At 46.0% G+C, this 26,834-nt stretch overlaps 1 protein-coding gene across 6 annotated transcripts in view; it reads left to right on the forward strand.

Annotated features, from left to right (window-relative positions):
* DBN1 (drebrin 1) overlaps positions 1-26,834 on the forward strand; it is a 326,031-nt gene that overhangs the window by 200,157 nt on the left and 99,040 nt on the right. Inside the window, exons 6-8 of one of the 6 annotated variants that reach the window (XM_069651515.1) lie at positions 13,609-13,665; positions 16,150-16,227; positions 21,334-21,485. In XM_069651515.1, the coding sequence (XP_069507616.1) occupies positions 13,609-13,665; positions 16,150-16,227; positions 21,334-21,485 (287 nt within the window). The remainder of the gene's footprint in view (positions 1-13,608; positions 13,666-16,149; positions 16,228-21,333; positions 21,486-26,834) is intronic. The other 5 variants (XM_069651516.1, XM_069651517.1, XM_069651518.1 and 2 more) reach the window with 5 other exon arrangements.

Raw genomic sequence — 26,834 nt, forward strand, 5'->3', positions numbered from 1 at the left:
CCCTAGTGGTTACCAACACTCGGAAGAGGGCTGGGACACCCTTATCGTCGTCGGAAGCTCCTCCCGACAAGGAGAGCAAAAGACTGTACGGGTTTGGCAGGAAGGTAGCCTCAACGTCCGCCTACCAAGCAAGGATTGCTAACTCCACCACCCTGTTGGCAAGTTACAACTGCCATCAATGGGAAGAGGTCGCGGCGCTCATAGCCTCTGCTCCTGAACCGTTAAAGGGCCAGTTGGCTCGGATCTCGGCAGAAGGGAGAGCCGTGTCTGGTTGCATTTTAAAAGCAACTTTCGACGCTGCAGACAACGCAGGAAGATTGATAGCAGAAGGTACTGTTATCAAGAGACATGCGTGGTTACGGCAGTCGGGTTTCAAGACAGAAAAACAGGCGTCATTAATAGACAAGCCGGTGGAACCAGATCTATTGTTTGGGAAAGCGGTCGAAGACGCACTTAAAAATGCCAAGGACGAGTACGAGACTCTCAAATCCCTTGGCCAGCTTACCAACAAACCCCCGAACCAGAGGGGGAACAATAATTTTCGTCGCCCACGCGGCCAAAATTCACATAGAGGCAACTATGCCCAAGGACAGGGTACACAATGGAACAACAACCAGCAGTCTACCCAAAGTTACAGTAAAGGTAACAAGAGAGGTCGTGGAAGAGGCAGAGGCAGCCCCAACAAGGGAGGTGGCACGCCTCCGCCAAAGCAGTGACGCTCAGTTCAGGGTCCCTTCTCACGCAACCCCAGTAGGGGGACGCATTTCCAACTTCACCCAGGCTTGGGAAGGGATCACCTCAGACAGATGGGTGCTGTCAACAGTGTCCGCAGGATATTGTATAGAATTACTGCAGCGTCCCCGGAACCACCCTCCACGACAAAGAATACACTCCTTAGAACATCAGAAGATCCTTCTCGAGGAGATCGCCATTCTGCTACAAAAGGACGCGATAGAACTCGTCCCAGGACACCAGGTAAACAAGGGTATCTATTCAACTTACTTCCTTGTGCCAAAGAAAGATTTGACAATGCGCCCAGTATTGGACTTACGGCCTGCCAACAAGTATGTCAAGCCCCAAAAATTCCGTATGACCACGCTACAAGAGGTAATCCCCCCTCCTAAAAAAGGGGGATTACATGGCAACCTTGGATATGAAAGATGCCTATTTTCATATTTCCATGCTCCCAGCGCACAGAAAATACTTGCGCTTCAAGGTGGACAGTCGCCACTACCAATTCAAGGTACTGCCCTTCGGTATAGCTTCAGCACCAAGGGTATTCACCAAGGTACTGGCGGTGGCAGCTGCACACCTACGCAGGGAGGCAATCCCTGTATACCCTTATCTGGACGACTGGCTCATAACGGGGGAAACCCCAGGAATTTGCAGGTCAAACATTCAGAGGACTATCGACCTCCTCCACGAATTAGGCTTCTCTATCAACGAGAAGAAGTCAAGTCTGGTGCCAAGCACCTCAAAACAGTTCCTAGGAGCAATCCTAGATACTCAGAAAGGGTTGACCTTCCCTTCGGAAGAGAGAATTCGGAATATACTACTGCAAATTCCACATTATCAGTCAGGTCAACAAATAACGGTACGCAAAGCAATGCGGTTACTGGGCATGATGGCGTCATGCATTTACCTGGTCCCCCACGCGCGTCTGCGCATGCGTCCCATGCAGGAATGGTTGGCGAAACGGTGGTCTCAGGCAAGTGGTCAGTGGGACGATCTAGTGGTCGTTTCGCCAACACTCGTACAGAGCTTACACTGGTGGACAACAGAGAATCTCGCAGGGGGAAAACCCTTTTACGATCCCGAAGTACAGGCAGTGGTGACTACAGATGCATGCCTGACTGGGTGGGGAGCTCACCATCTCCACCACACAGCTCAGGGTCTCTGGTCTCACTCAGTAGCCAAGAACCACATCAACCTGCTAGAGCTTCTGGCAGTATTCCGAGCGCTTCAGGCGTTCGAGCCCCATCTGCTAAACTTGTCGGTGCAGATCCAGACGGACAGCACGACAGCCATGTTCTATCTGAACAAACAAGGAGGGACTCGTTCGCCAAATCTGTCCAAGCTTGCCCAGAAAATCTGGATATGGGCACTCAGACGGAACATCTTCCTGTCATCACAACATGTTCCAGGGGAGCTCAATTCCCTAGCGGATGCCCTAAGCAGAGACTCCCTCCCAGAAGAACACGAATGGGTCCTTCACAGAGATATCGTAGAAGATCTCTTCGCTCAGTGGGGTTTCCCCACTATAGACCTATTCGCCACAAGCGGAAACAAACAATGCCCAGGATTTGCATCCAGGTTCCCCCAGCCAGACTCCCAAGGGAACGCCCTGTGGATGAACTGGTCAGGGATGTTTGCGTACGCTTTTCCACCAACTCCTCTCATCAGGAAGGTGGTGTACAAGATGAACAAGGAATCGATGATGCTCATCCTAGTTGCTCCCATGTGGGCGAGACAACCATGGTTTCCACACCTACGCAGGATGGCGGTGTGCGAGCCCATCAAACTCCCAGCCTGGTACAACCTACTGTCCCAGCAACAAGGTCAAACAGTGCACCAGGAACCCAACTCAATGAACCTGGCAGCATGGCTCCTGAGGTCATAGAGTTTGGGCATCTCAATTTACCACAAAGGTGTATGGACATCCTAAAAGAATCCAGGAAACCAAACACAAGGCACTGTTACTTTGACAAGTGGAAGAGATTCGTTATTTGGTGCCAGAATAAACAAATCAACCCAGTTGATTGCACTCCTTCCAACGTTGTAACATACATGCTCCACCTGCTGGACGCAGGTTTGGTTTTTAACTCTCTGAAAGTACACCTGGCAGCCCTCTCGGCTTACACCACATCCCATAACAAAGTATCGTGGTGGAAAGTACCAGTAGTTAAAGCCTTCATGGAAGGAGTAAAGAGACTTCACCCTCCTATTTCGAACCCACCGCCAGGATGGGACCTCAATGTGGTGCTAGCTAAGCTCATGGGCCCCCCTTTCGAACCCATGCATAAAAGTAGTCTCAAACACCTGACTTATAAAACGGCCTTCTTAGTAGCCATTACCTCTATAAGAAGGGTCAGTGAAATTCAGGCTCTGTCAGTGCAGGATCCTTTCTTTACTATCCACAAGGACAAACTGGTTTTACGCACACACCCTAGGTTCTCACCTAAATTTATATCTAAGTTCCATGTAAACCAGTCCATCGAGCTTCCGGCTTTCTTCCAGAACCCGCAAAGCTCGGCTGAGGTGAAACTACACACCCTTGATGTGCGTAGGGCGGTCCTCTACTATGTAAATAAAACCAGACCGCTAAGGAAAACAGATCAACTGTTTGTCTCCGTAGCTACAGGCAGAGAGGGGGATCGCGTCTCTAAAGGCGCGATCTCGAAGTGGATTATCAACTGTATACAGCTGTGTTACTCTCTTTCTGAAAGGACTCTGCCTGTTACGCCAAGGGCCCATTCTACTAGAGGCATTGGGGCCACTCTGGCTTTCATTGCAAATGTTCCCCTCGACACCATTTGCAAAGCAGCTACTTGGAGCTCTATTCACACTTTTACTCAGCATTACTGCATTGACACTCATTCCAAGACAGATACACAAGTGGGACAAGCGGTTCTAAGACACCTGTTTGCTCATGACCCTTCTCACATCCCACCTCCTTCTTCTGGTACTGCTCGCTAATCTATGCACAGCATGTGATCTAAGCAGATTCCACAAGCCTCAGAAGGGATACATTACTCACCGTAATCGTATTTCTGATGCTTGTATCTGCTTAGATTCACATGCGACCCACCCTTCCTCCCCTCCGAGAGAAGGCGCATGATTGCTTGTAGTCTTACCGTTCTGTCTATCTGCTTGGATTATCTGTACTCACGCTACTCCTCATGCTTCCTCATGTCAGAAAAAATACAATCTGAGGATCCTAGACGCGTGAGGGATCTTGGGTACAGTGGACGTCACACTAGGGATAGTATTACTGGCACGCCTGTGTCGACGCCCATTTTCGAGTTTCGAAAAACAAACTGTAATACTCCGCAGCTTCCACTAGATGTCGGCCTATGCACAGCATGTGAATCTAAGCAGATACAAGCATCAGAAATACGATTACGGTGAGTAATGTATCCCATATATATATATATATATATTATTTTTTATTGTGCATTGGTTTATATTCAACCTTTCGCAAATTAATAAAAGAATAACCAATCCATAAATAGCCAGACAGGTATAGAATACTTTTTTGCTGAACTACTCTTCATTACCTGTTGACCTATACTGTATCCAGATTAACAGTCTACACATGCTCCTACAGAGAACAGTCTCTTAGGTCTGGTTCGCAGATTGACCCTTCTTGGACGCGAGAGCAGTCACAGCAGAGCCAGGCAGTCTCTTGCACTGGGGAGCTCTTCTCATCCACATTAGCTCTTCTGCAGTCTCCAGTTTATAACATACAGTGCATATTTGCCAAAAAATGTGGTGGGAGTACCGAATGGGAAGAAGGTAGCAAAGCAAGCCCTGAGCAGACCCATGCTCGCCCCCAAAGGCATGGCACAGGTTCCAGGCACTCTGCTGGCTGGTCACAGGCCCAAAGGACTGCCGATTGAACAGCCTTTCCCTTCTCGGGCAAACGTCATGCCTATTGCCACTCTACATCTCACAAGTTACTCTAAAATCACTCCCGCAGACTTCTCATCCTCCTAATGTCACGTGATTCACATCTGCGTTCTTGACGTGTTTCACCTCTACTACAATCGCACAGATTGGCCAAATAGCCCCTATCCCCTCCACCCCCATCCCCATCCCCAGGCCCAGCCGTTTATAGGCTGAGCTGTCGGTAACTGCCATCCAAGCTACCACTCCTAGGTATTTAGATGCCGGTATGGACGGAAAAGGGCATTCAAAATATAAGCCGCAGGCCTATGTGCGAAGCATCCAGAAGATGGCATAGACTTTGAGTTGGGTGCCTGGACTCTGAGTCTGCTCCTGTGCCTCGACATACGTGCCAATCAAATCCTGTGAGCCTGAACTGGAAGCTCGGACCGTGTTCCAGTCTAACCAACAATGGTTACATAGCCTGCAGTTGGATTGCTTTCATGCATGGGAGGAGCCTCTATTCAACACGGCCCATCCAATGAGGGCCTAGAGCATCCGGTCTTCTTCAAATGTACATTTCATTAGGTAATATTGAAGGGGTCTTACTGGCTTGTTATTTATAATAGTCTAATGTAATCCTGAACAGTATTGGTGCAAGGAAAAATGAGTCGGTTGGAAAAAGCCATACAGGATAAACTGGGAACAAATGTGCACTAGCTGTGTGCAAACCTCAATGCACTGTCTAGTGTACACTAGCTGTGTGCAAACCTCAATGCATTCTCTAATGTCCACTAGCTGTGTGCAAACCTCAATGCATTCTCTAATGTACACTAGCTGTGTGCAAACCTCAATGCACTGTCTAGTGTGCACTAGCTGTGTGCAAACCTCAATGCATTCTCTAATGTACACTAGCTGTGTGCAAACCTCAATGCACTGTCTAGTGTGCACTAGCTGTGTGCAAACCTCAATGCACTGTCTAGTGTACACTAGCTGTGTGCAAACCTTAATGCACTGTCTAGTATACACTAGCTGTGTGCAAACCTCAATGCACTGTCTAGTGTGCACTAGCTGTGTGCAAACCTCGATGCATTCTCTAATGTACACTAGCTGTGTGCAAACCTCAATGCAGGCTAGTGTGCACTAGCTGTGTGCAAACCTCAATGCATTCTCTAATGTACACTAGTTGTGTGCAAACCTCAATGCACTGTCTAGTGTACACTAGCTGTGTGCAAACCTCAATGCATTCTCTAATGTACACTAGCTGTGTGCAAACCTCAATGCACTGTCTAGTGTGCGCTAGCTGTGTGCAAACCTCAATGCATTCTCTAATGTACACTAGCTGTGTGCAAACCTCAATGCACTGTCTAGTGTGCACTAGCTGTGTGCAAACCTCAATGCATTCTCTAATGTACACTAGTTGTGTGCAAACCTCAATGCACTGTCTAGTGTGCACTAGCTGTGTGCAAACCTCAATGCACTCTCTAATGTACACTAGTTGTGTGCAAACCTCCATGCACTGTCTAGTGTGCACTAGCTGTGTGCAAACCTCAATGCACTCTCTAATGTACACTAGTTGTGTGCAAACCTCCATGCACTGTCTAGTGTGCACTAGCTGCGTGCAAACCTCAATGCATTCTCTAATGTACACTAGTTGTGTGCAAACCTCAATGCACTCTCTAATGTACACTAGTTGTGTGCAAACCTCCATGCACTGTCTAGTGTGCACTAGCTGCGTGCAAACCTCAATGCATTCTCTAATGTACACTAGTTGTGTGCAAACCTCAATGCACTCTCTAATGTACACTAGTTGTGTGCAAACCTCCATGCACTGTCTAGTGTGCACTAGCTGTGTGCAAACCTCAATGCATTCTCTAATGTACACTAGTTGTGTGCAAACCTCAATGCACTCTCTAATGTACACTAGTTGTGTGCAAACCTCCATGCACTGTCTAGTGTGCACTAGCTGTGTGCAAACCTCAATGCACTCTCTAATGTACACTAGTTGTGTGCAAACCTCCATGCACTGTCTAGTGTGCACTAGCTGCGTGCAAACCTCAATGCATTCTCTAATGTACACTAGTTGTGTGCAAACCTCAATGCACTCTCTAATGTACACTAGTTGTGTGCAAACCTCCATGCACTGTCTAGTGTGCACTAGCTGTGTGCAAACCTCAATGCATTCTCTAATGTACACTAGTTGTGTGCAAACCTCAATGCACTCTCTAATGTACACTAGTTGTGTGCAAACCTCCATGCACTGTCTAGTGTGCACTAGCTGTGTGCAAACCTCAATGCACTCTCTAATGGAAACAAATCAAAATGGAAGTAAATTCAAAAGATAATATAGAGTTAATTTCAAAATGTATGCATTGTATGCACACACGTCTTAGTTTCAGGTACAATTGATTTAATTGTCAGAAAATAGAACGCTCATACTAAAGTTCATGAATTTCAAAAACCACAAAGGCATAATCTATTTATTTTTTTAGAACAAATAAATTAATATCCATTTGTTTGCATTTTTCACGTTGACCGAAACCGTTCAGTGTCCACTCTTGCAATAGGTCACGTGGTGCTTAATTTGTTTAAAAAAAAAAAAAAAACAAATAGTGCCAGGGCTCAACTATTTTCCATGGCATTTGTGTCAAGCCAGGAAGCAGCTTGCCGCCCACTGCTGCCCCCACCCACTGCGGCCCCCTCATAGTGGCAACATATTTGAGGTTTCAGCTGCAACTCCCATGGAGGAGGTGGTGCAGGGGATGGGTGCTCTACCCAAGGCACATGTGCGATTTACAAATATCACTTAACTCAAAATAAAGCCTCTTGAAGTGATACACAAACTGTTTAACCCTTCCTCCTCGTTATCATTTTCCTCTGATTCTATAGGTGGCAAGTGGAGCATTTTGACCGTCTAGCCACAGGAAACAGTCAGAATTTTTTTTATTCCTATAGTAAAATCTTAGGCAATTCCGTAAATATTGTTCCTACATTTGTCCAACGGTGTAACACGTTTTCTATATGTCGGCGATCGGGACTCCGCGCCGGCACTTCTATTCAGCAGTGGCTTTTTCCCTGCCCTTGCTCCTTGGTGGTGCTGCTGCTGCCTGTTGGCAGCTCTGTTCTTTTTGTTATGTTCCTGTCTGCCCCACAAATGACACCAATGACTGTGCAGCGCTTATCACAGCATCGTGCCAGCAGGTGCTAACTGAGTTTGTGGCCTGGAAAGCATGTGTGTATCACCCTAATGCTGCCTGTGTGCCAGAAGAGAAAGGGGCGGCCCCGCGTGGGCCCGCTCCTGGCAGGGGTGGACTGGCCTATTGGGAACTCTGGAGACTTCCCGGTATGCCTCTGCACCCTGGGCCTCTTTTGTGTGGTATTTCAAAAAAAATCCATATGAAAAGGTTTCGGCTTGCTGAAAATGTGAAATATGAGTCCACTTTGAAAATTATTTCCAGGGCCTCTTTTGGTTCCCAGTCCACCCCAGGTCCTGGCCCCATCTGCAGGTGCGCAGCAGCGCCAGAGCTGTACCTGTCCAACGAACTAGTTAGCTGTAGCAGGTACCTTGGCGCTATCTGCTGCCTGCATCATGCACCCAAGCCATCCATGCTGCTGCAGCAGGGCTACCATTTATTGAAGTAGCAGAGCAGTGTCCATGTCACGCGGGCATGGCCATATAGAGGGCCCACTGCTGACACCATTCGGATCATTATTCATGAAAATGAATGAACCAGCTTGCCTCATCAGGTTCATGGATAACATTAGGTGGCCCAGATCCAGGGCATGTGGCCTGTACGCACTGTGGACTGGCAATTATAACAAAGTTGGCAAAACACCACCTCATAAACTGAGTCTGAGACAATAAGTGCAGGTGATCAGAAATAAGTTCTAGGGCTCAGTCCTGGCAGCACCCCCACAAATTGAGCACAGGGGGAGCCTCTTATCTAAGTGTGTCTAGCCTTAATTGACCCCTCTTCAGGAGAGAACATTTGTCTTTTTATAAAAACATCAAAAGCAAAGGAGAACTGCTGTCTGAAACGAATTTCAGGCTTGTGGACTGTACATCACTCAATAGAGGTATAATAACATATCCAAGTAACCTCTTCAATTCCATTATGGAGACTATTCAACATGCTCCAATTATATGTTTGACTCGTGTTGCTCATTAATGTACTCCTAATCCTTATAGGATCAACATTAAAGTTCCCTATTCACTATATGTACTTTCCTACAGTTAAGCAAGATTTGAGTAGTATTCCGAATTGCTGGGATATTGTACCATTTATTGATACTGCAAGGTTTTTTTACTTTTGGGTATCCAAACCCGAATTCCTCTCAGTGGGATCACATTTCCTCCAGCAGCTGCTGGAATAAAAGTATGTGTATGCCACAGATGTCAATTCTGTAGTTTATTGGTGCAAAGACCAAAGTTGTAGTAGATCCCATCTGCTGAAAAAGTCCTCACTGCGTCTTGTTGCTCTAGGGCATCGCTCTATTGTGACTAGCATCCCAGAAAGGCTAGCATCCCAGAAAGGCTAGCATCCCAGAAAGGCTAGCATCCTATAAAGGCTAGCATCCCAGAAAGGCTAGCATCCCAGAAAGGCTAGCATCCCACAAAGGCTAGCATCCCAGAAAGGCTAGCATCCCAGAAAGGCTAGCATCCCAGAAAGGCTAGCATCCTATAAAGGCTAGCATCCCAGAAAGGCTAGCATCCCAGAAAGGCTAGCATCCCAGAAAGGCTAGCATCCCAGAAAGGCTAGCATCCCAGAAAGGCTAGCATCCCAGAAAGGCTAGCATCCCACAGAAACTGTCTGCATGTAATTTCATTTGCACTCAAATGTAACTCAAGATTGCATTACGTAGGTCTCACGCTTAGTGTGATGTTGTGTACCCTATCGTTTATTGGTACTTCAAGAACTTAAGTTATCGGTATCCACACCCAATTAATTCTTCTTCATGTCATATAATTGACTTGAGCAGCTTCTGTAGTAAAATGAAAAAATTGTCCTAACTCAAAGATCTAAGTTCTATATACAGCACGCAAAGCGCACTGTTACCGGGTGTGCCCTCCTATTAAAAACATCTAATGAAAGATGGCATTATGAAGGTCCCGCGTAACGTGACGTGTTGTACTAGCTTTGTGGATGTACCAATTGATATACTGGGCACTGAATTGTATCTGTCAGTGTGAAAAGTGAAAAATGTAAATCTGTGACTTGGTTCTATAGTAAAACATTGTCTTTTTGAGATTTTTGAAACACATCAATGTTAGTATAAACTTTGTATTCATTTATAGCTCATTTGCCCATACCCAGCCCTTCTGCTATTTGTTTTTGGCCTTGCTACGTGTAGCTCCGATGTAGCGGTTTAGTGGGATGGCAGGAGAGGCAGATGGGGAAACCTGAGGTGTTTATCGGCACAATTGAGAAGTACGTGGTCCCTGTGTGCTGGGGTGCTCACACATGTTTTGGTGGAGAAGCCTCAGGGATATTATGTAATCCAGAGGGGAGAGCCCAAGATCGGAGTTGCTAAAAGCACTTTGGGTTACGTTACCTGCTGATGTGGGGCATGTGATGGGATTAAAGAGTAGAGTTTAGTCATCGCTTAGTAATGTGTATGTGGTATCTGCTTGGCTTGTGGCGGCCACCAGTGGAGAATGTGTGTAGGCAGTGTAAGGTGGTAGCAGATTTACAGGGAATTCGGTTAGTCTAGGGGGAGGGCAAGCTAGGTATCGGGGGGGGGGGCAAGTCGTGTTGGGCGCCCTCAAGGTGCTATGCTATGCCCCTGTTGGTTGGTACAATACAATCTTGTGGTCCTTGATTGTTTGATGCGATTTCATTCCCTTGTTTGAAGTCTAATCCAAGGAAGCCCGTTTTCCAGTGGGTTAGTCAGCATGTGCTATAAGGATTCCTGGTGGCTTGTGTAGTTTTAAAAGGCACCTTCCATGTGGTGAATATGAGGCAGGTATTTATATAATTGGGCGGGAATTATGTGCTATAAGTGTTTCGCTGCTTTCTAAAGGTTGAGTGGTCCTCTTCAGGATGGGGGTGATGGACTGGGGAGTGTGCTTTTTAGAACAGAGAATTTGGACCCTCCATGTATTTTTCCATAGAAATATGGTACCATTAACAGTGTGTTGTTGCTAGATCAATGTTCTCGATGGTATGCTTGTGATGGGGTCTAGTTCCCTTCCCTAGTAAGAGCAGTGGGTAAGGCACAGAGTGTTGAAAATGGTCATCTTTTATTAAGAGCTAGTGGAGTGTGTGGATTGCTGGACTGCTGTTTGTATCGTTCTAGTCTTAACAGTAGTCTGGCTGCTACATTCTGAATTGTTTGCAGTGTGCTGAATAGATATTCCATCTGTCGAAGGTAAAGGCTGTTGGCCTAGTCTAATTGTAACAGCTCTAGTGAGATAACTACCATAGGTCCTGTCTGCGGAGGTCAAGTAGGACATGATGTGTCATAAGGTGCAGACTTGGACAAAACAGCACCTTCCAATGGCATTAATCTGTGGTTCTAGCTTAAGACCGCTATATATTGTGATTTCTCACAGAAGAGGTAGTCGTCGGTTGGGGAGGTGCCACAAGGTTAGATGGTATTGCATCACAGATCATAAGTTCCATTTTGGATGGGTTTTGCTTGTGCCTGCTGGCGGTCATCCAAGAGTTCATATGTGCTAGCCGTGTCTTGAGGTCGGGACGAGTCCGTAATTGGGGACTTTGGTACATTTTTGAACAATTAGTATGTTTGTGTAATTGAATTGTGTGAGGCCCATGCCACTGATGAGACCCAGGAGGCGAACTTGACACGTCAGGAGGCGCGTCAGTGATCTGAAAGGGGTCACAAGTGTAGTTTCTGTTCTTTCGGTCAGGAAGGAAGCAATCCAGCGTAGGGTGGTTCCCTTTAGCCTCAACATCGTCAAGCCTTTAGTAGCTTCTCATTTGACTAGTGGTGTCCAGTAGATTTCCAGTCGAATGAGTGCACTCGGCGAACAGTCTGTATTTTTTTTCTTTAGCATGTCCTAAATCGAGCTCTTATGATTCTGTTCCTCTCTGCTGGAATCCATGTTGTGATTTATGGTTGGGGGTTGTTGATTTCTGCATATTTTCAACGCCGTTGGTAGATGAATTTCTTACGTATTTTGTCAGTGAGCGAGTTGTCAGAGATTGTGTGATAGTTTGGTGGATTGTTTGGATCGACCGTGGGTTTTTTGGGAGAGAAGTGTAAGAAAGGCTGTTTTGAATGTGAGCAGGCTTGATGCCTGCTTGATAGAGGCCTTGAGCAATAGGAAGTATGGGCGTTCGTCCCGGTTGCTTAGTTATCGCATAGTGGATTTGGGGGCAAAGGGGGATATAATGGTCTTCCGGCAATACTTCTAGGTTGCTGGAGTATATGGTGAAAAGGACGGAAATTTGTTAATGACGGCACAGGGAAATTTTTATTTATTTATTTATTTATTGATTTATTAAGCGCCTTATGCCAAAGCGCTGTACAAATGAGCAACATAATACATAAACAATAACAATAACAGCTGAAGCAAATACATAGTGAATCATTCAACAAAAACAGTGAAAAGAGCAATTAACTGAGGGGGATAGGTAGGGAAGGGGAGAGGGAGAGGATTGGAGGGGAGTGGTGATGAATGGTAGGAGTAGGGAAGGGGGGAGGGTGAGAGAGGAGGGTATGAGGGGGGGAGGAGGTAGTTAGGGGGAAAGATTTAAATCTGTGGTTATTGCTTCCCAAGTAGGATAGGGCACTGTGGGTCGTTTCCTGTCCGGCTGGATTTATTGAATTCTGTTTCTGAACTGTCGTAATGAATTCCTGAGTTCTTGCATGGGTGTAGGAGTCCTGTTTCAGGCTGCAGGGAGCCTGAATTCTTGGATGGTTTTGAAGACTTCTTTCTGGCAATGTTGTGCTGATTCATTGCAATGTGAGTAGTAGGCATGGTTTGCTTTGTTTCTGTTCCCTAGTACCACAGCTGCTGGGGGTAGAACATTTATTTGGCCAGAAAGTTGCTGCTTCTCCAGATTTTCTTGCACTTCCTTTTTTTAATTCTGTCCAGCTTGGGAGTGAACCATTTGGAAACTTTTCTTCTGTGAAAATGGGAATGCCTTTTTGTGCTCTGTTATCCAGGGTGGTGTTTTAGCCGCTTCTAAATCTTGTTGAGTTGGTCATCCAATGTCCTGCTCTCATCTTCGGTTGTGGTCTGGGGATTGGATGATTTTAATTGAAGGCCTTTTAACAAGGTGTTCGTTTGGGTCTTTTTCTATGGTCTAGTAATTGTTGTGGGTCCTTCAGTGGGTTTTTTCCTTTGCTGGTGCTTCGGAGAAGATGGTAAATGGGAAAGAAAGGTGACCGCCACAAGGTGGGATTAGGAGGGAAGATAATGGTGTGACATTCGTGTTGCAGAAAACACCATTTAAGGTGCGTGCTGCTTTGTGGGAAGGTGAAACAGAATTTGTGTTTCCATTTTGCACATCAGCAAATAGTGTCAACAAACCAATTATTATGTCTAGAATTTCCATGGAGGACAATTTACTAATTCTTTCACCAAAGGGACGGGTCAGGATTTGGCGCATACAGTAGTTGTTGATACAGTCAGGGGCGCAGCACACACCGAGATGTCCCTGTTTGTTGACAGTTGCATGCTGGAGACCGATGTTAGGCACCAATCAACGATGTAATTGGGGGAGCCTCCATGTTGTGCACTAGTTGTAGGTATCCTGATGCGCGTAGGCGTGAGCCATAGAGGGCTGGCGTTCCCAGGCATTTCATACTTGTGTGGACCTTCTAACACGGAAAGTGAGAAGTCAATGGGGCCTTCTCGACTGATCAAGACTGCATCCAACATTTCGCAGCTTTTGGTGTAAGGCTGCAGCAAGTTCCCAGAGACGTGTAAAAGTGGATGGGTCAATGGGTCACCTATCTAGGAGTAGCTTATGTCCTTTCTGACCCAAATGCTGCCCTTGCATCTTTAGCTGAAGGCCATTTTCTCCCATCCAGGGCATGACCCACGACCAGTCCTCTGATGGAGAGGCGAACATGTCGCTCGGACTGGAGGTAAAGGAACATGCAGTGGCTCGATTTCTAACATTCTGGTGCTCCATAAGTGGCCTAAACACTCTGGTCCTCTCAGTACAACTTGCACACTCTTGTGCACCGTCTGTGAACTGAAGATTCTGGTTTGGTGTGTGGTTTCACTGACGACTGTACCTCTAGGTGGAGTCTTTTTCACCTCTGTACTAGTGGGTGCTGCTTTGGCTCATGCTCGGTGTCGGGTGAGTGGGTGCTTTCATTGATTCTTGTCTTCTGGTTTGTGCAGAGGTCACTAATATTCTTTCTCTTTCGTGAGGGCTTGTTTACCTGATGCACTGGTGTGTCCCGGTTTCATTGATGCTTTGATGTGTGCTGGTTTCACGGGTGCCGTCTGGTGTGCTGGCTTCACCAGTCCTCTTGTTTGTGCTAGTTGTACACTGGGATGTGCTTGCATAGCTGATGTTGCACAGTGTGGATTCACGTTGCTCTTGTGTATGCTGGTTTCACTGATGCACGTGCGCTTGTGTGTTGGTTGCATCTGTGCTCCGGTGTGGGTTCCGTGTTTGGCGCTGCTACGTTGAACCATTCACGGATCCTCATGCTTTGTGTGTTCTGCTATCACTAATGCTCTTAACCGCGCTTCTGTAACTGAGGCTGCGGTGTGCTGGTTGCACGTATGACAGTGGTCTGCTCTCTGCTGGTTGCATTGATGCTAGTTTTCTCTTGTGTAAGCTGGTTTTGCAGGTGCTCTGGTTTTGCAGACTTTGTGGCATGTGCACTGGTTTTGGGAATGCTCTGCTTGTGCTGGTTTCCCCTGATACTTTTACTCCAGTGTGTCCTGGTTTCTCTGATGGCTGGACCCTGTGGTGTGTCCTGGATTCACTGTGTGTGCACACTTGGTGTGTCCACGTTCAACTTATGTTGTGCACTCGGGTGTGTAGGTCTGGGTATGTTTCAGTGTGGCTCATACTCTGGTGTGTGCGCGGGTTCACTTGTGCTCTGGTGTGCTTAGATCTCACTGATGCTTTGTCAGAGAGCGGATTCCCAAACCAAGCATTAGAGGAAGTTGCCACCATTTAAAACATTGAGCCTCCCTACAAACGCTACAATGGCGAACCGTCCCACAATTTAGTTCTATGATCAGCTCTTCTCCCTCTGGAGAACAAAGAAGATGACATCATTAGACTGCAGCAGTCGAGACCAAGGATGCTATGTAGTACGCAGATGTTTTTAAAGTCTAGACTGTACAGAGGTTTTTAAACCCCTCCCACACCAACCACTGCCATCCAAGTGCTTTTGGAATTGTGTAGCTCTATTCTGCTATTCATAGGACCTTGTAGATCTATAAGCTTGTCTGTTAATTTGTTAATGCACACCTTTAGATTGCATCATTCCTTATTCTCGGCGCAAGGGTTGGGTATAGTCTAATATAGGATGTAGGCAAGTGTCCTGGGATGAATGCATCCATGTGGGTGGTTCTGCGTCGCAGGCCATGTCTTGGTCTAACGTGCAGCATTTCAGGCCCCACTGGAACGGAAGGGCGTCAACCCGATGCCCTTCTCGTCTGTCAAGTTAAACATTCCATTTTACCCCCTTTTTGGGATGGTAATTGGGTAGTTCAAATAATTCTACAGACTTGGTCAAACTAAATCCCCCACCCAAGCGGCAATTCATGGCATCTTTTGACTTCCTATTATGTTCCCCATGTACAGTGACAGCCCTAGCTACTAGGTGCAACTGCTTAGTCAGGAGCGCATTACATCAATTTCTCAGACAGCAAAAGGCACAATAGAAAACGGCTTAGATCGTGCTCTGTATATCTAACATGCTTTCAGACAATTCAAAAAGCACACGAGAAACATGTACTCTACAGTCCAGTATAGGCCTCTATCGTGTTCCTTTAAAAGTATTAAACCCACCTAGGACACTGAGTGCGTAAAGAAACAGCATTGAAGAGTTTGTATGATCTTATGCCTGCTGTGTCGTCTGATCGTGGTTGCAGGTGAATGTGCTCCCATTTGTTGTCTTTGACTTGCTTGTGTGCTCTAGTGTGTGGTGCTTTCGTTGATGCTTGTGCTCGGCTTTTCTTTGGTTCCTTACTCTTGTGCCTAAATTCTGGTACTCACTTTAACCGTAGTTTGTAGTGAGCTCTGTGCTGCATTTACTTTGCACCATTCTCACGGGTGTTCTGTAACATCGCTGGGACTCTCGGGGTGAGGCCTCGTGGCTTCCATCGCTAATGGTCTTCTGCACGATGCATGCACTAACCCCCACAGTTGTGGGCAGCTATTTAAGTTCACTCATATGTGTTTAGCTTTGAATTTTTCGAAATGGATTACCTGATGGTGCCCTCTCAATCTAACCCTCTCCCTGCCCATCTCCATCTGCCCACCCTTTACCTTAACATGTTACCCCTTTTCCCATAATCATCCTCATCTCAACCCTTCCCCGTTACCTAACCCTTTCCCCGCTTCCCCCGGCCCGTGCCGGACCCACTCTCTGTTCCAGGGCACAACTTACCAGAAGACAAACGCAGCCGTAGAGATGAAGCACCTCAACCGGGAGCAGTTCTGGGAGCAAGCCAAGGTACAGTGCATTGCTTAGTGGGAACTGGGGTATGGTGTTGAAGACCCCAGGTGCATGGCCAAGCCAAGGTATGGCGGGCAAACTGTAAAGTAGAGGGCAAGTCAAGGTACTGGGGTTAGCCAAGATATGGGGTGTAAATACCAAAGTATGCGGCAAATAATGTGGTTTAGGGCAAGACGGTGTTTAGGTGAAACCAACGGGGGCAGGGGTTGGGAGGGGTTCAAACTAGAAGGTATAAAAGAAGCCCAAAGTGTGGGGCAAACCAAGGAGGGGAGGGGAATTTGAGGTGTGAATGTAACCCTGTACTAGGTCTGTAGCTATCAATGGCCACTGATGAGAATATTTTGAGAAGTGTGCCTTGGTTCTCTGACAACGCAGCAACTCGGAGTCCCACTTTTGACTTGTGATTAAGGACCAAGTGCCTCTGTTTGCCAAAGGGTAGCGAGGTTGTAGAGTTAGGCTAGCCTCCACAAATTGCATGGACCGTTCATAAGGTACACTGTAGAGATACACAGGCCAAGTAATCTAATCTTAGCCAATGGACCCGTTGTATAGCTGAAATAACCTTCATAAAAATACATGGGGGTTACAAACTAGAGTCCTAAGAGGAAATACGTCGTTTTTTTTTATAAAGGGTGCTCCCTCTTACTGCGGTTGGGCTCCTGCGCCAGTATTTGCAGCCCTTCAAGCTCCAGCCTGACATATGTGGGGTGCCCACCAAGCACATTTCTCCAGCTCACGCGGAAACTAACGTTAATAGAGGGCTAATTGAAAAGCCTTGGGAGCCTTTTGCCAGGAAGGCTCAATGGACAAGACTATCTGCCATAGACCTTGAATGCTCACACATCCGACTGATGTAACTAGTGCTTTCGGTACACCTAGGATGCGGTTCCTGTGCCCTTGGAGTTTTTCTTCCAAAGGTCGCCAAGATTGGTCATGTCACAGAATTCAAGACAGTAACCTCTAGAAGATGGAGGGTTTTAGCGATAATACTGGTTTCAGAAAAAGAGATGGTGTCTCTTTTGGAAGAGACTGGGACCTTAGACTGATGTGAAGGCCATAGAGTCTCATGGTTCTAGCATGTGTGACCCTTCTGTAGTTTGGCCTGGGTTTTATAGCCTCTTTATGATGGCAGGGCTTGGGTCCACGAGGAGGCACTCAAGGTTAGAAAGACACAGACTGTAACTGCGGGGAATCAGAACAAGTTTTCCTGTTTGCACTTTTCCCATCTACTTTAATGGGACTGCAAGCATTTCTGCTGGCTGTTTGGAGACATGATTTTTTATTTGTTTTGAAAGTTCCTTTTTAACATATTTCCCTTGCTCGACTCATTTCCTCGTACTACCAGTGCAAGGGGCTGGATGGTACTGTATCCCATGCTTGTTATAACACAACTACCCTGCTGCTTCCCAGATGTGTTTTGCAGGGACAGCAAGTTTCCCCTTTCTTTTGACTTTAGGCATGATTAAATACTCAGTGAAGCACAGACCACCTGGTGGCTTGCTTTCCACGTTTTGGGTGCACTCCTGCACTGTATATTTTTCACTGCATGGCAGCCTTGTATTCACTGCAGTGCTCAAAATGGCTGGCCGTGTTTTACCTGTCCCCTTGGGTTGTCTTCCTTCTGGACAGGGGTAGGAAATGTCTAACCGTCGCTGAGCAGGGCGCACACTGTTTCAATGCAGTCTTTAATGGGGATATTCACGAAATTAATAATATTTAGGGTGCTGGACTCTGGCCCATGAAGTTGCTATAGTCATGAAAAGAAAATACAGTGTCCTTAAGCATTGGACACTCCCGTCCCCTACTCACCGTTCTTACGGTTACTAAAAACGAAGTATATGTGGCATCTGTTTTAGATAATTATATGGTCAAAATCAGCTTATATAATTATTAGACAGCCAACATTCACGAAAATATTTTTATAAATTAGACACAAGAAATAATACCTCAATGCATTTCACGTCATTCCCTTCATCAGGAGCACAATTAGTGATTCCTTCTCTTCAACTTTCATATGCCCTCTGAAGAATAAGTAGAGGATACAGTAAGTCTCATTCGGCTTTATATTATTAGTAATTCAGTTCTGTGAATTTCACATGGAATTTGATTATTAATCACCTGGCTTCGAAAGATAGACTCTCGCTTCACAATTCTCTAGCATCTCATCTCCTTATGGACCTCAGCTTAAAAGTGGATCATGTGAGTAATCCCAGCATTCAAACATCACAGTTCTCATAGTATATGTCTAAGAATTGTCTCAGCATAAGGGCTATGGACTAGCGCTACTTGTCAAGACCCTCAGTCTCTTGATTGAATCTTCAAGGTCGATGAATTTAGAATACATAGTTATTGGTGTAGATTCAACTGTTGTCCATCGGCTAGAAAATTGTAGGAAAACATTTGTAATCCTAATTTAGGACCTTCATGTATATCAAGGTAATAAATTAACACAGGTTAGAACAAAGTGAGTGGCAACTCAGCGTGGATACCGTGGGTGTCCCGATTGTAAGCAATTTGATTCTGTGTAATGGCTGCCGAGCCTCCTCAGTTTTCCCTTTCTGATCGTGGGTGTTTATAACCATCCAAAGGCAGATTCTGTGTTCTTCATGGATGCGTTACCATTGTATTAGTTTAGTACTAGAGACTAATAGTTTTATAAATGTTCATAATCCAATAAAATTACCTTACATTGCGGTCACAAAGGCTGGAACGGCACTCTAACGGCACTCTAACGGCACTCTAACGGCACTCTAACGGCACTCTAACATGATCGGCAAGATTCGGCGACGGCTAAAATGGCCCTCTGTTTTTTCACGTTCTGCACATGATGACCACATAGCGCAATTCTGTCAACTATGTAAAGAAAGGAGTGCTACGCAAGTTCAATCTTTAGTGAGATTTCTGTAGGTTACTTGACTAAAAAAATAAGGAGTGCGATCTTCCCAACAAGTTTGTTATTCATCCGTGGATGGGAGTCCATATCTATGGATCAATCGAATATATAATTACCAACTGGGGTTAATTCACAGGGGTGTGAAATACCCTATTCCCAAGGTCATTATGTTTGTGGTGCGCAATGGTTATTCCGTTTATATCTACCATTGGATGACTAATTTGCAAGACTATTTTATGGATATCCCTATCTCAGCATAAGTCCACATGGGTGGTGCAGTAAGAATGTATTTACCATGTTTACAATCTTACAGGTACATTTATTTATTTTATTGTTCATTTATAGCGCACTTAATACCAGCGAGTGGTGGAGCGCGAGATCGTGATTCAAACCTGTGTTGCGCCGCATTGTCTTGCTTCCAAGACAAACGCGTTGCCCCTGAGCTATACTTCCTCCCCTACATTATTATCCAGAGTGAGTAACAGTGGCCACCAAATTGGTTGGGAGTTCCTTCTTTGCCAAAATTCCCACTACTATACAGTTTATATCGAAACAATATATACTTTCTTCTTTTTGATGGCTGACCCACAATACTCATTGGTCAACGCACTGAATTAAAAGTTGTACATTTCACCCATTGTGCCCAGAGTATTTCCTATCTTAATGAAATTCTCGAGACAAATTGCACACATTTGACGTCTGCTAAAGAAAAACTGGAAGATCACACAGTTGGATGCATAACTCAGCAAACTCTTCCCCAAACCTCCGATGGTAGCATAAATGGCAGCGTGGTAACATACACAAGAGGAAGAAACATCAGTTACAGCCTTGTGAAGGCTGATAGAACACTGATATCAAGACAACCCTTTTTATCTAAACCAAAACCTGGGACGCTCCCTGGTTTACATTGCAGCCACAGCAATAACGCCCAGAAGGGAGAAAACCTTAGACATCCATGCACAGGCAGAAACATTTTGAAGCAGTTCCTTCATTTTTTTTTTTTTTACACTCCCCTCCTGGGTGAAGCATACCTGACTACATTTGCTAAAGAAAAACCCGGAGAATGTCATCAGATGCCCCGCCTCTTTCACCAGAGACTCCACCCACATTTAAAAACAAAAATCAACATCAAATGACGCTCATCTGCCCATACCTCGATCTGATTGGCTACTATCGGTGGGCTGAGTTAATGGAAGGACCGGAAATCCTGGTTGCTCCATGTTCTTCCATCGACCCCGCAGGCAAACCTTTCACCACACAGGCCCTTCAATTAATGGATTATGAGGGGGGGGGGGGCTCTTGTTATGGGGCATGGCCAAAGTACACCCATATTAGGCCATGTCCCCTAACAAGAGCCCCCCTCGATTTACCATCCCACTTAAAGCACTGAATGGGAGCATCAACATTGGGCCTGTACATTTGCTGTATGCTTCAGATCTGTAAACTGCAGTGTTTGTCTTAGAAAAGGGGCTATTTTTCCCCCAAACAAAAAAGATGCTTTGCAATAACTGTGTTCAAGGCTCCTACACATGTTTTTCTACCACCTACATGAAACTGGGCCCCGGCCATAGGTCACCGGCAATTGGTATTACTGTGTCGAACAAGGGCAACATATCGTCCAGTGAGGAAAAAGAAATAAAAGGACAGAAAAGGTAAGTTTCTTTCCCCAGGAATCCTCTAAGAAATTTCACCACAGTCACCAGATCGGGTTTGGTAGATTACTCTGCATTACAGTTCCTAGCAGGAGAATTCGTTGCCTTTTTCCAGACGCATTTCTCTGCATGCATGTGTGCGGAGGTTGGGGGGGGGCGGGGGGTGAGGATATGGGGGTGCAGAGTTAAAAAAAAAAATGCGACTATCTCCCAAGAGCAGATGTTTTCCCCCAAATCTCCTTAAACCACCAGTTCTAGTGTATGCAGGGGTGGGTGGAAGGTGTGGCTTAATAATGAAACTTGGAACTGAAGAGGATTGTTTCGGCTGGAGGCATGGAGTCCAAGGGGATTCCTGTAGCTAAAAAGGACCGAGTGGCAGGAGTTCTTGTTGATGGGGTATTCCAGTGGCTTGCGCAGGAGTCTTGCGATTAAGGAGTTCTAGATGCTAGTGGAAGGCCATTTGGCTGAAGATGGTCTCGTGGTGCAACCTCTGTTAGTTTATCTAAAAAGAGTCTGCATTTGCGTCCTGTATTTATGCTTTGATTTTGGTATTTGCAGAAGGAGGAGGAGCTCCGGAAAGAGGAGGAGAAACAGAAAGCTCTGGAAGACAGACTGCGCTTTGAACAGGAGCGCATGGAACTGGAAAAAAAGGAACAAGAGGAGCGAGAAAGGAGATACCAGGAGCGGGAGCAGCAGATAGAGGAGCACAGGTACTAGGGGGGGAAGTCTTATTACTGGGGTACGTATGGCGTCGTTGTCAAGTGGTATATGGCGGTGCAAGCGAACAAGTGAAGCGCTTGTTTGAGGAGTGGGCAGTGCACTTTGGGTCTAAAGTTTGTAAGGCCCAAAAGCAGGCATCGAGGTACCAAGAGCGGATGCAAGTTGGCGGTCAGGCACATTAGGTCAAGGTTCAGGGATAGATGAGGCACTGTGATTAAAGGAATAATTATGGGCCAATCACTGATGCAAGGAATGTACACCAGGCGAGGCAGTGAGACATCTCATCTGGCTGCCTTCCTGCTTAGCACACCCTCTGTAAGCTATGAGCTCAAACGGGTCGGGTTTTGCAAGGGATTTACACAATCGCACTATTTACTTCGAATGGCGACTTAAACCTCCTTATTTCGGATCAGGTGAGAAAATGTCAATAAGCAGACTGCTAGTGCAATTTGCCTTATTCCTTATTTCTAGGGCCCAGATATATAAACCGGTTTGGATTACAGGGGTGTTTTTGTGATTTCCTGATATTACAAGGAGTAGAAAGGTCTGAGCAGTCATGGTTTCCCTTCAGACGATATAAAATATGTTGGAGAGGTAACACATTTTGCTGGTTCACTCTGGGTACCTCCAGTGGGGTGACCAAGGGGACTGGATATCTCCCCAAGTTAGGGGAGATGGCACAGTGGATGGTAAGGGAAAGATCCGCTGGTCACCCTCACTTGGACCCTGTCTGGGACTGGGATCAGTCAGTGCATATGGAGCCAACTAGGGACAGGGTCCCTTTTGGGGGCAAAGCGCATACACCTGGGAAGCAGAAGATATCAGATCAGGAAAATCCAGTTCTGCCCAAACCAAAAACAGTGCTTTTGTTTCCATGAAGCTGTAAGGGACTTAAGGAACATGGCATGGGATCAAGAGTGCCTTAAAACTTCGTCCCCCCCCCCTTTCGTGTGTAGACAAACCATCTAAATCTAGAGAGGGGAGAAGGGGACCTGAATTGGGAAGGGACTCTCAACAGTAAACCAGCCATCCATCGTGTAAGGCCTCCACTGTCACACAGTTAAGCACCAATGAGCATTGGGAGGCCACCTAGGGGACCGGGGTTAGAGCATGACAAGCCTAGAAAGGACCACCAAAGAGGAGGGACTTAAATGCTCCAAGCACTACAGCCAAACTGGAAGCCATCTGGGGTGGGGCACTACAGCCAATCCCTACACCATCGTCCTGAAGGCACACTGGAGTTTCCTTTTCCCAGAGAGAGACCGGAAGGCAGGAAAAGGATTCAGCAAACGCTGCAGACCACCCAGGGTATGGGAGTTAAGGTTGGATGAGCCAACCTTAACTCCCATATCAGAGCAGTTGGCCATCTCAGGGGAGAGAGCCAGACAGCCAATCTCCATTCCAGTTGACAAGCCAAGTCTCCTTTCACCAGTCAAATAGGGGGCGGAAAACCCTATAAAAACCCAAGGGCTCAGTCTGAGATTGGAAGCGATTGGATTAGGAGCTGGTGAGGGAGACTCGATCGGTGTCGGGAGCTGTTTTCCAGAAGGCTGGAGGTGAGAGCATTGAGACTTGTATTGGGAGCAGGTCCAGATTACTGGGTGACTGGGATGTGGAGGAGAGATCAAGGAGACCAAACTGTTCTACATATCCTGTTCTCATGACTCCTCAGAGATGGGAGTGGTGGCCAAATGCAGTAAAGGGGACCCGGGAGGAAGTCCTGCTCAAAGGGTTGAAGGTGATCAAAAGATCTGGCAAGTCGAGACAGTTTTGCTTAAAGGAGTGAAGACAGTAATGAAAAGGTCTGGGAAGTAGAGACAATTGTGCACAGAGGGATGCACAATGTGATCAGGAGAGGGGTAATGAAGGGGCTGAACAGGGTGATCAGAAGAGTGGTGACAGCCTACGTGAAGGAGTGAAGGTGATTGGACACTAGTGAAAGAAGTGCCTAAGCTGGTGAACAAGGTGATAACAAGAAAGTGGGAGGAGGCATCTTCAGAGGAGAGGGGGATACGGAATGAAGGAGTGTTAGGCAGAATTGCATGCAGTACCCTCCTGGACCACCACATACAATCAGGACTACAGGTGCAAGCAAAATTAGCCTTTGGTATAAGTCTGTACTACACAGTTTTTGGTAGCGAGCTGAGCAGCCAGGCTTATCTCAAGAGGGAATGTGAGCAGTACAAGGATGTTACACAGAGGTCTTACAATCACAGTGGTTCAAGTAGACACGTATACTCAAGGTTTCTTGGTAAAAGACTTATTCATTTATTACAGTCATCATTCACTAGAAGGAGGCAACTTAATATTATACACAAACACACTTCAATACCAAACCAATACATTTCTGAGTAAATTAGGCTCCCCTGAAATAGGAGCAGAATGGCATTTCAGTTGCTTTGAATGGGAGTAAAAAGGCACAAGTTAATAGAATAGATCACAAATACTTTCTTAGGCAGTGCAAATAGTTTCAGTTCACTAGAGGACTCGATTCAGTTCAATAGGCCTAGGCCAAAGTCAATGGACTAGTGTCTTGGATAGGAAAGAGCAGTTCTTGTAGTAAAGGCTAAAGTCTTTGCCAATGTTCTCAGAAGTAGTTTGTATGAAAAAGAATTGTATGTTGGGTCACAAGCTGATTAGGCCTGTAAATTGGGAAAGTTTCACAGAATTTCACCCTGAGAGGCAAGTTCTCTCAATCGGGTTGGCACAGTAGCTTAGTATGAAGAAAAAGATGCTGCTGAAGATGGTGGTACCTGGCAGTTCCTGCAGATCTCACTGTTCCTGAGCCTCAGTCGTGGGGACGATAGGGAGGACGTTGGGCAACTCCTGCACTGCACAGGTCGGGACAAACAAGCTGGCAAAATGGAAGATCTTCGGTTCGAGTAGCTGTCGTCAAGCGCACAAGCTGGTGCCCTTCCCCCTGGTTAATCGTAACCAACTCCGAGAATGGTATCCAGGTGACTTACGGGTTGATTGGTCCCACCAACTCAAAGGAAGAAGTCGTCCTTGAAGGGGCTTCTCTGCCGAGGTGAACTTGGTGATTCGGACCTGCAGCAGGGCTTCACCGGGCAAACCAACGGTCCAGGAGTTGCAGCAACCGTCCTGTTCCAGCTCGTCTTTGGTTCTTTCGTTCCAGTGGTCGATTCTGCTTTCCATTTCAAGAGAATCGCCTTTTAAACGGTTTTCTCCCTTTCATTCCAGCCTAGCTGCCGCTCAGCCAGCAGGATGGCTGTCCTTGCCGGTCAGTCAGCCAGCCAATCACGCCAGAGTGCATTTGGGTCTACTAGGAGACTAAGCACAGGGAGTTTTGGGCACCTCCCTCACTTCCTGCCCACCCCAGACACTCAGGCGCCAGAGGCAGTCTTCAGTCCTGAAGTGCGCCAAAGGCGTACCAACAAAGGGACCAAAACTGGTTTGGCATGCAGAGACAAACACTAGAAGGACCTTTCCAAAAAATAAATGGTGAAAAAAGAAGACCGGGACCTGTTTAAACAAAGGGGTTTAAGGCGCCATCTTGAAAAACATGGCTCCCACGATTTTTAACTACCGTGTTCGCGGTCTGGAAAAATCATGGTAGTTCATTGTAAAACCACTGCCACCAGCCATTTCGATAGAAAAGGTTAGCATTTGACTGCTACATGAGTTTCTAGACATAGGGGATACTAGGTAACCCCTCCAATACTCTATAGGAAGATAGTGTGTGCTGGGTCTAGGAATTTAAAAAGACTAGTAAAGTCAATTGAACCTTACAGTCTCTGGGAAACAGTAGTTTATCCCAGAGAAGGTATTTAAACCTTGTGATAGCTTAAAAAGACTTTGCTGTGTTACTGCACTGATGGTGCTGTGTAACACACATGAAAAGATGCCTATAGAGTTACCTTAAAAACTCCATAATCAAAGAACACAAGAGTAAAACACACATCAAAACACATGAAAGCGTGGGAAAAAAGGCGCTCACTCTTTCCAGGTAAAAAAATCAAGTCCTCAAAATCCAGCAAAGTTGCTGGGGGTCTCTAAGGTGAAGGGAATTAGCACATTTATGAGAATTCTCCCTAACAAGGAGCATGTGAGGGGAGACCAAGAGTTGGTGGAAGATCTAAAGGCATGGAAAGGTGGACTGACTAGGAAAATGTCTGAGGGCGAAACAGAGCTAGTAGAAGACTCCACCTGGGGGTAGGGGGGCTGGAAGGACTAGCCTGAATGGACATGGGGGCAGAATGAACCACTTGTGGAGAGTAGTTTTACAAACTGCCTTAGTTCTCAACCTGGTCTATGGGAAGTGCCGCACTCAATGCCCTTATTCTTTCCTTACTGGAAAGCAACAAATACCTGGAAGGGGAGGGGTTTGTTTTAGGGGTCAAACCTGAGGAATCCCCAACGAAAGTAAGCAACGAAGGCCTCTAAGAACAAGCCCACCAAGAGGAGGAGGAAGAGACGGAAAGGGCTGAGGTCCCCATTAGACCAGCACTTCTAAAACACCAAGGCATCTGAAAGAAAGTCAAGCTCTGGACATTGGAAAACCAGAGACTATTTGTATAAAGACTTTCTTTTGGGCACCATATCTAGGTGCCCTTCTTACGAAGTTAACGCCACCTGATCCCCGAGAGCTATTGTGAACTTTGAGTTTTCACAGAACCTAAGTTAGAAGACACTGGGATATCCTGGCACTTTTCCTGTTTAATAATATTGCCCCTGCACAGTAATAATACCCTAATAAATTAAGTAAAATTTTAATTTTCTCAGGTGTGTTGGTATATTGATCCCACTTACCAATGCGATGGAGAGAGTTTTCAGAAGCCCTCTGGTGATGGGACCATTCCAGTAGAATTTGCAGAAGCTGTCCCACAAGTTATTCCAGAACACACTCCAGGGAACGTGGCACAGCAGTGTTTCTTCAATCTAAGCAGCAGAAAGCGCTAGTATCAAGGTCAAATTACGCCCCACACAATACAATTGGCAGCAGAATATATACTAAATATATACTTTTTTTTTAAATAGAAGTATTGCATCAATGCAGTTCAGAGAAGTACTATAACATAGACGCAGCATGTGTAAATAGTAGCAACATCGGTGAAAATATTAGTCACCTTGTATGTTACTAGATGGGAATAGCAGTGAGTTGGTACTAGATGTCCCATAAATCACTAAAAGGTGAGAAAAACAGTAAATGCCCTAAAAACCGAAAGGCACCTTTATAGACCCAATGTTTTCTGTTTTTGTAGGTTCATTGGGGGTGAATTGCAGTGGTTTATTACTCTAAAATGGATATAAAATCACAGAAATGTTATAACAGAAAGGATTGCAGTAGAAAATCCACTAGTCCAAGGGGAACAAAGGGA

Source organism: Ambystoma mexicanum, chromosome 3p, assembly GCF_040938575.1.
Source record: "Ambystoma mexicanum isolate Mex_15411 chromosome 3p, UKY_AmexF1_1, whole genome shotgun sequence".
In the NCBI taxonomy this organism is placed as follows: Eukaryota; Metazoa; Chordata; class Amphibia; order Caudata; family Ambystomatidae; genus Ambystoma; species Ambystoma mexicanum.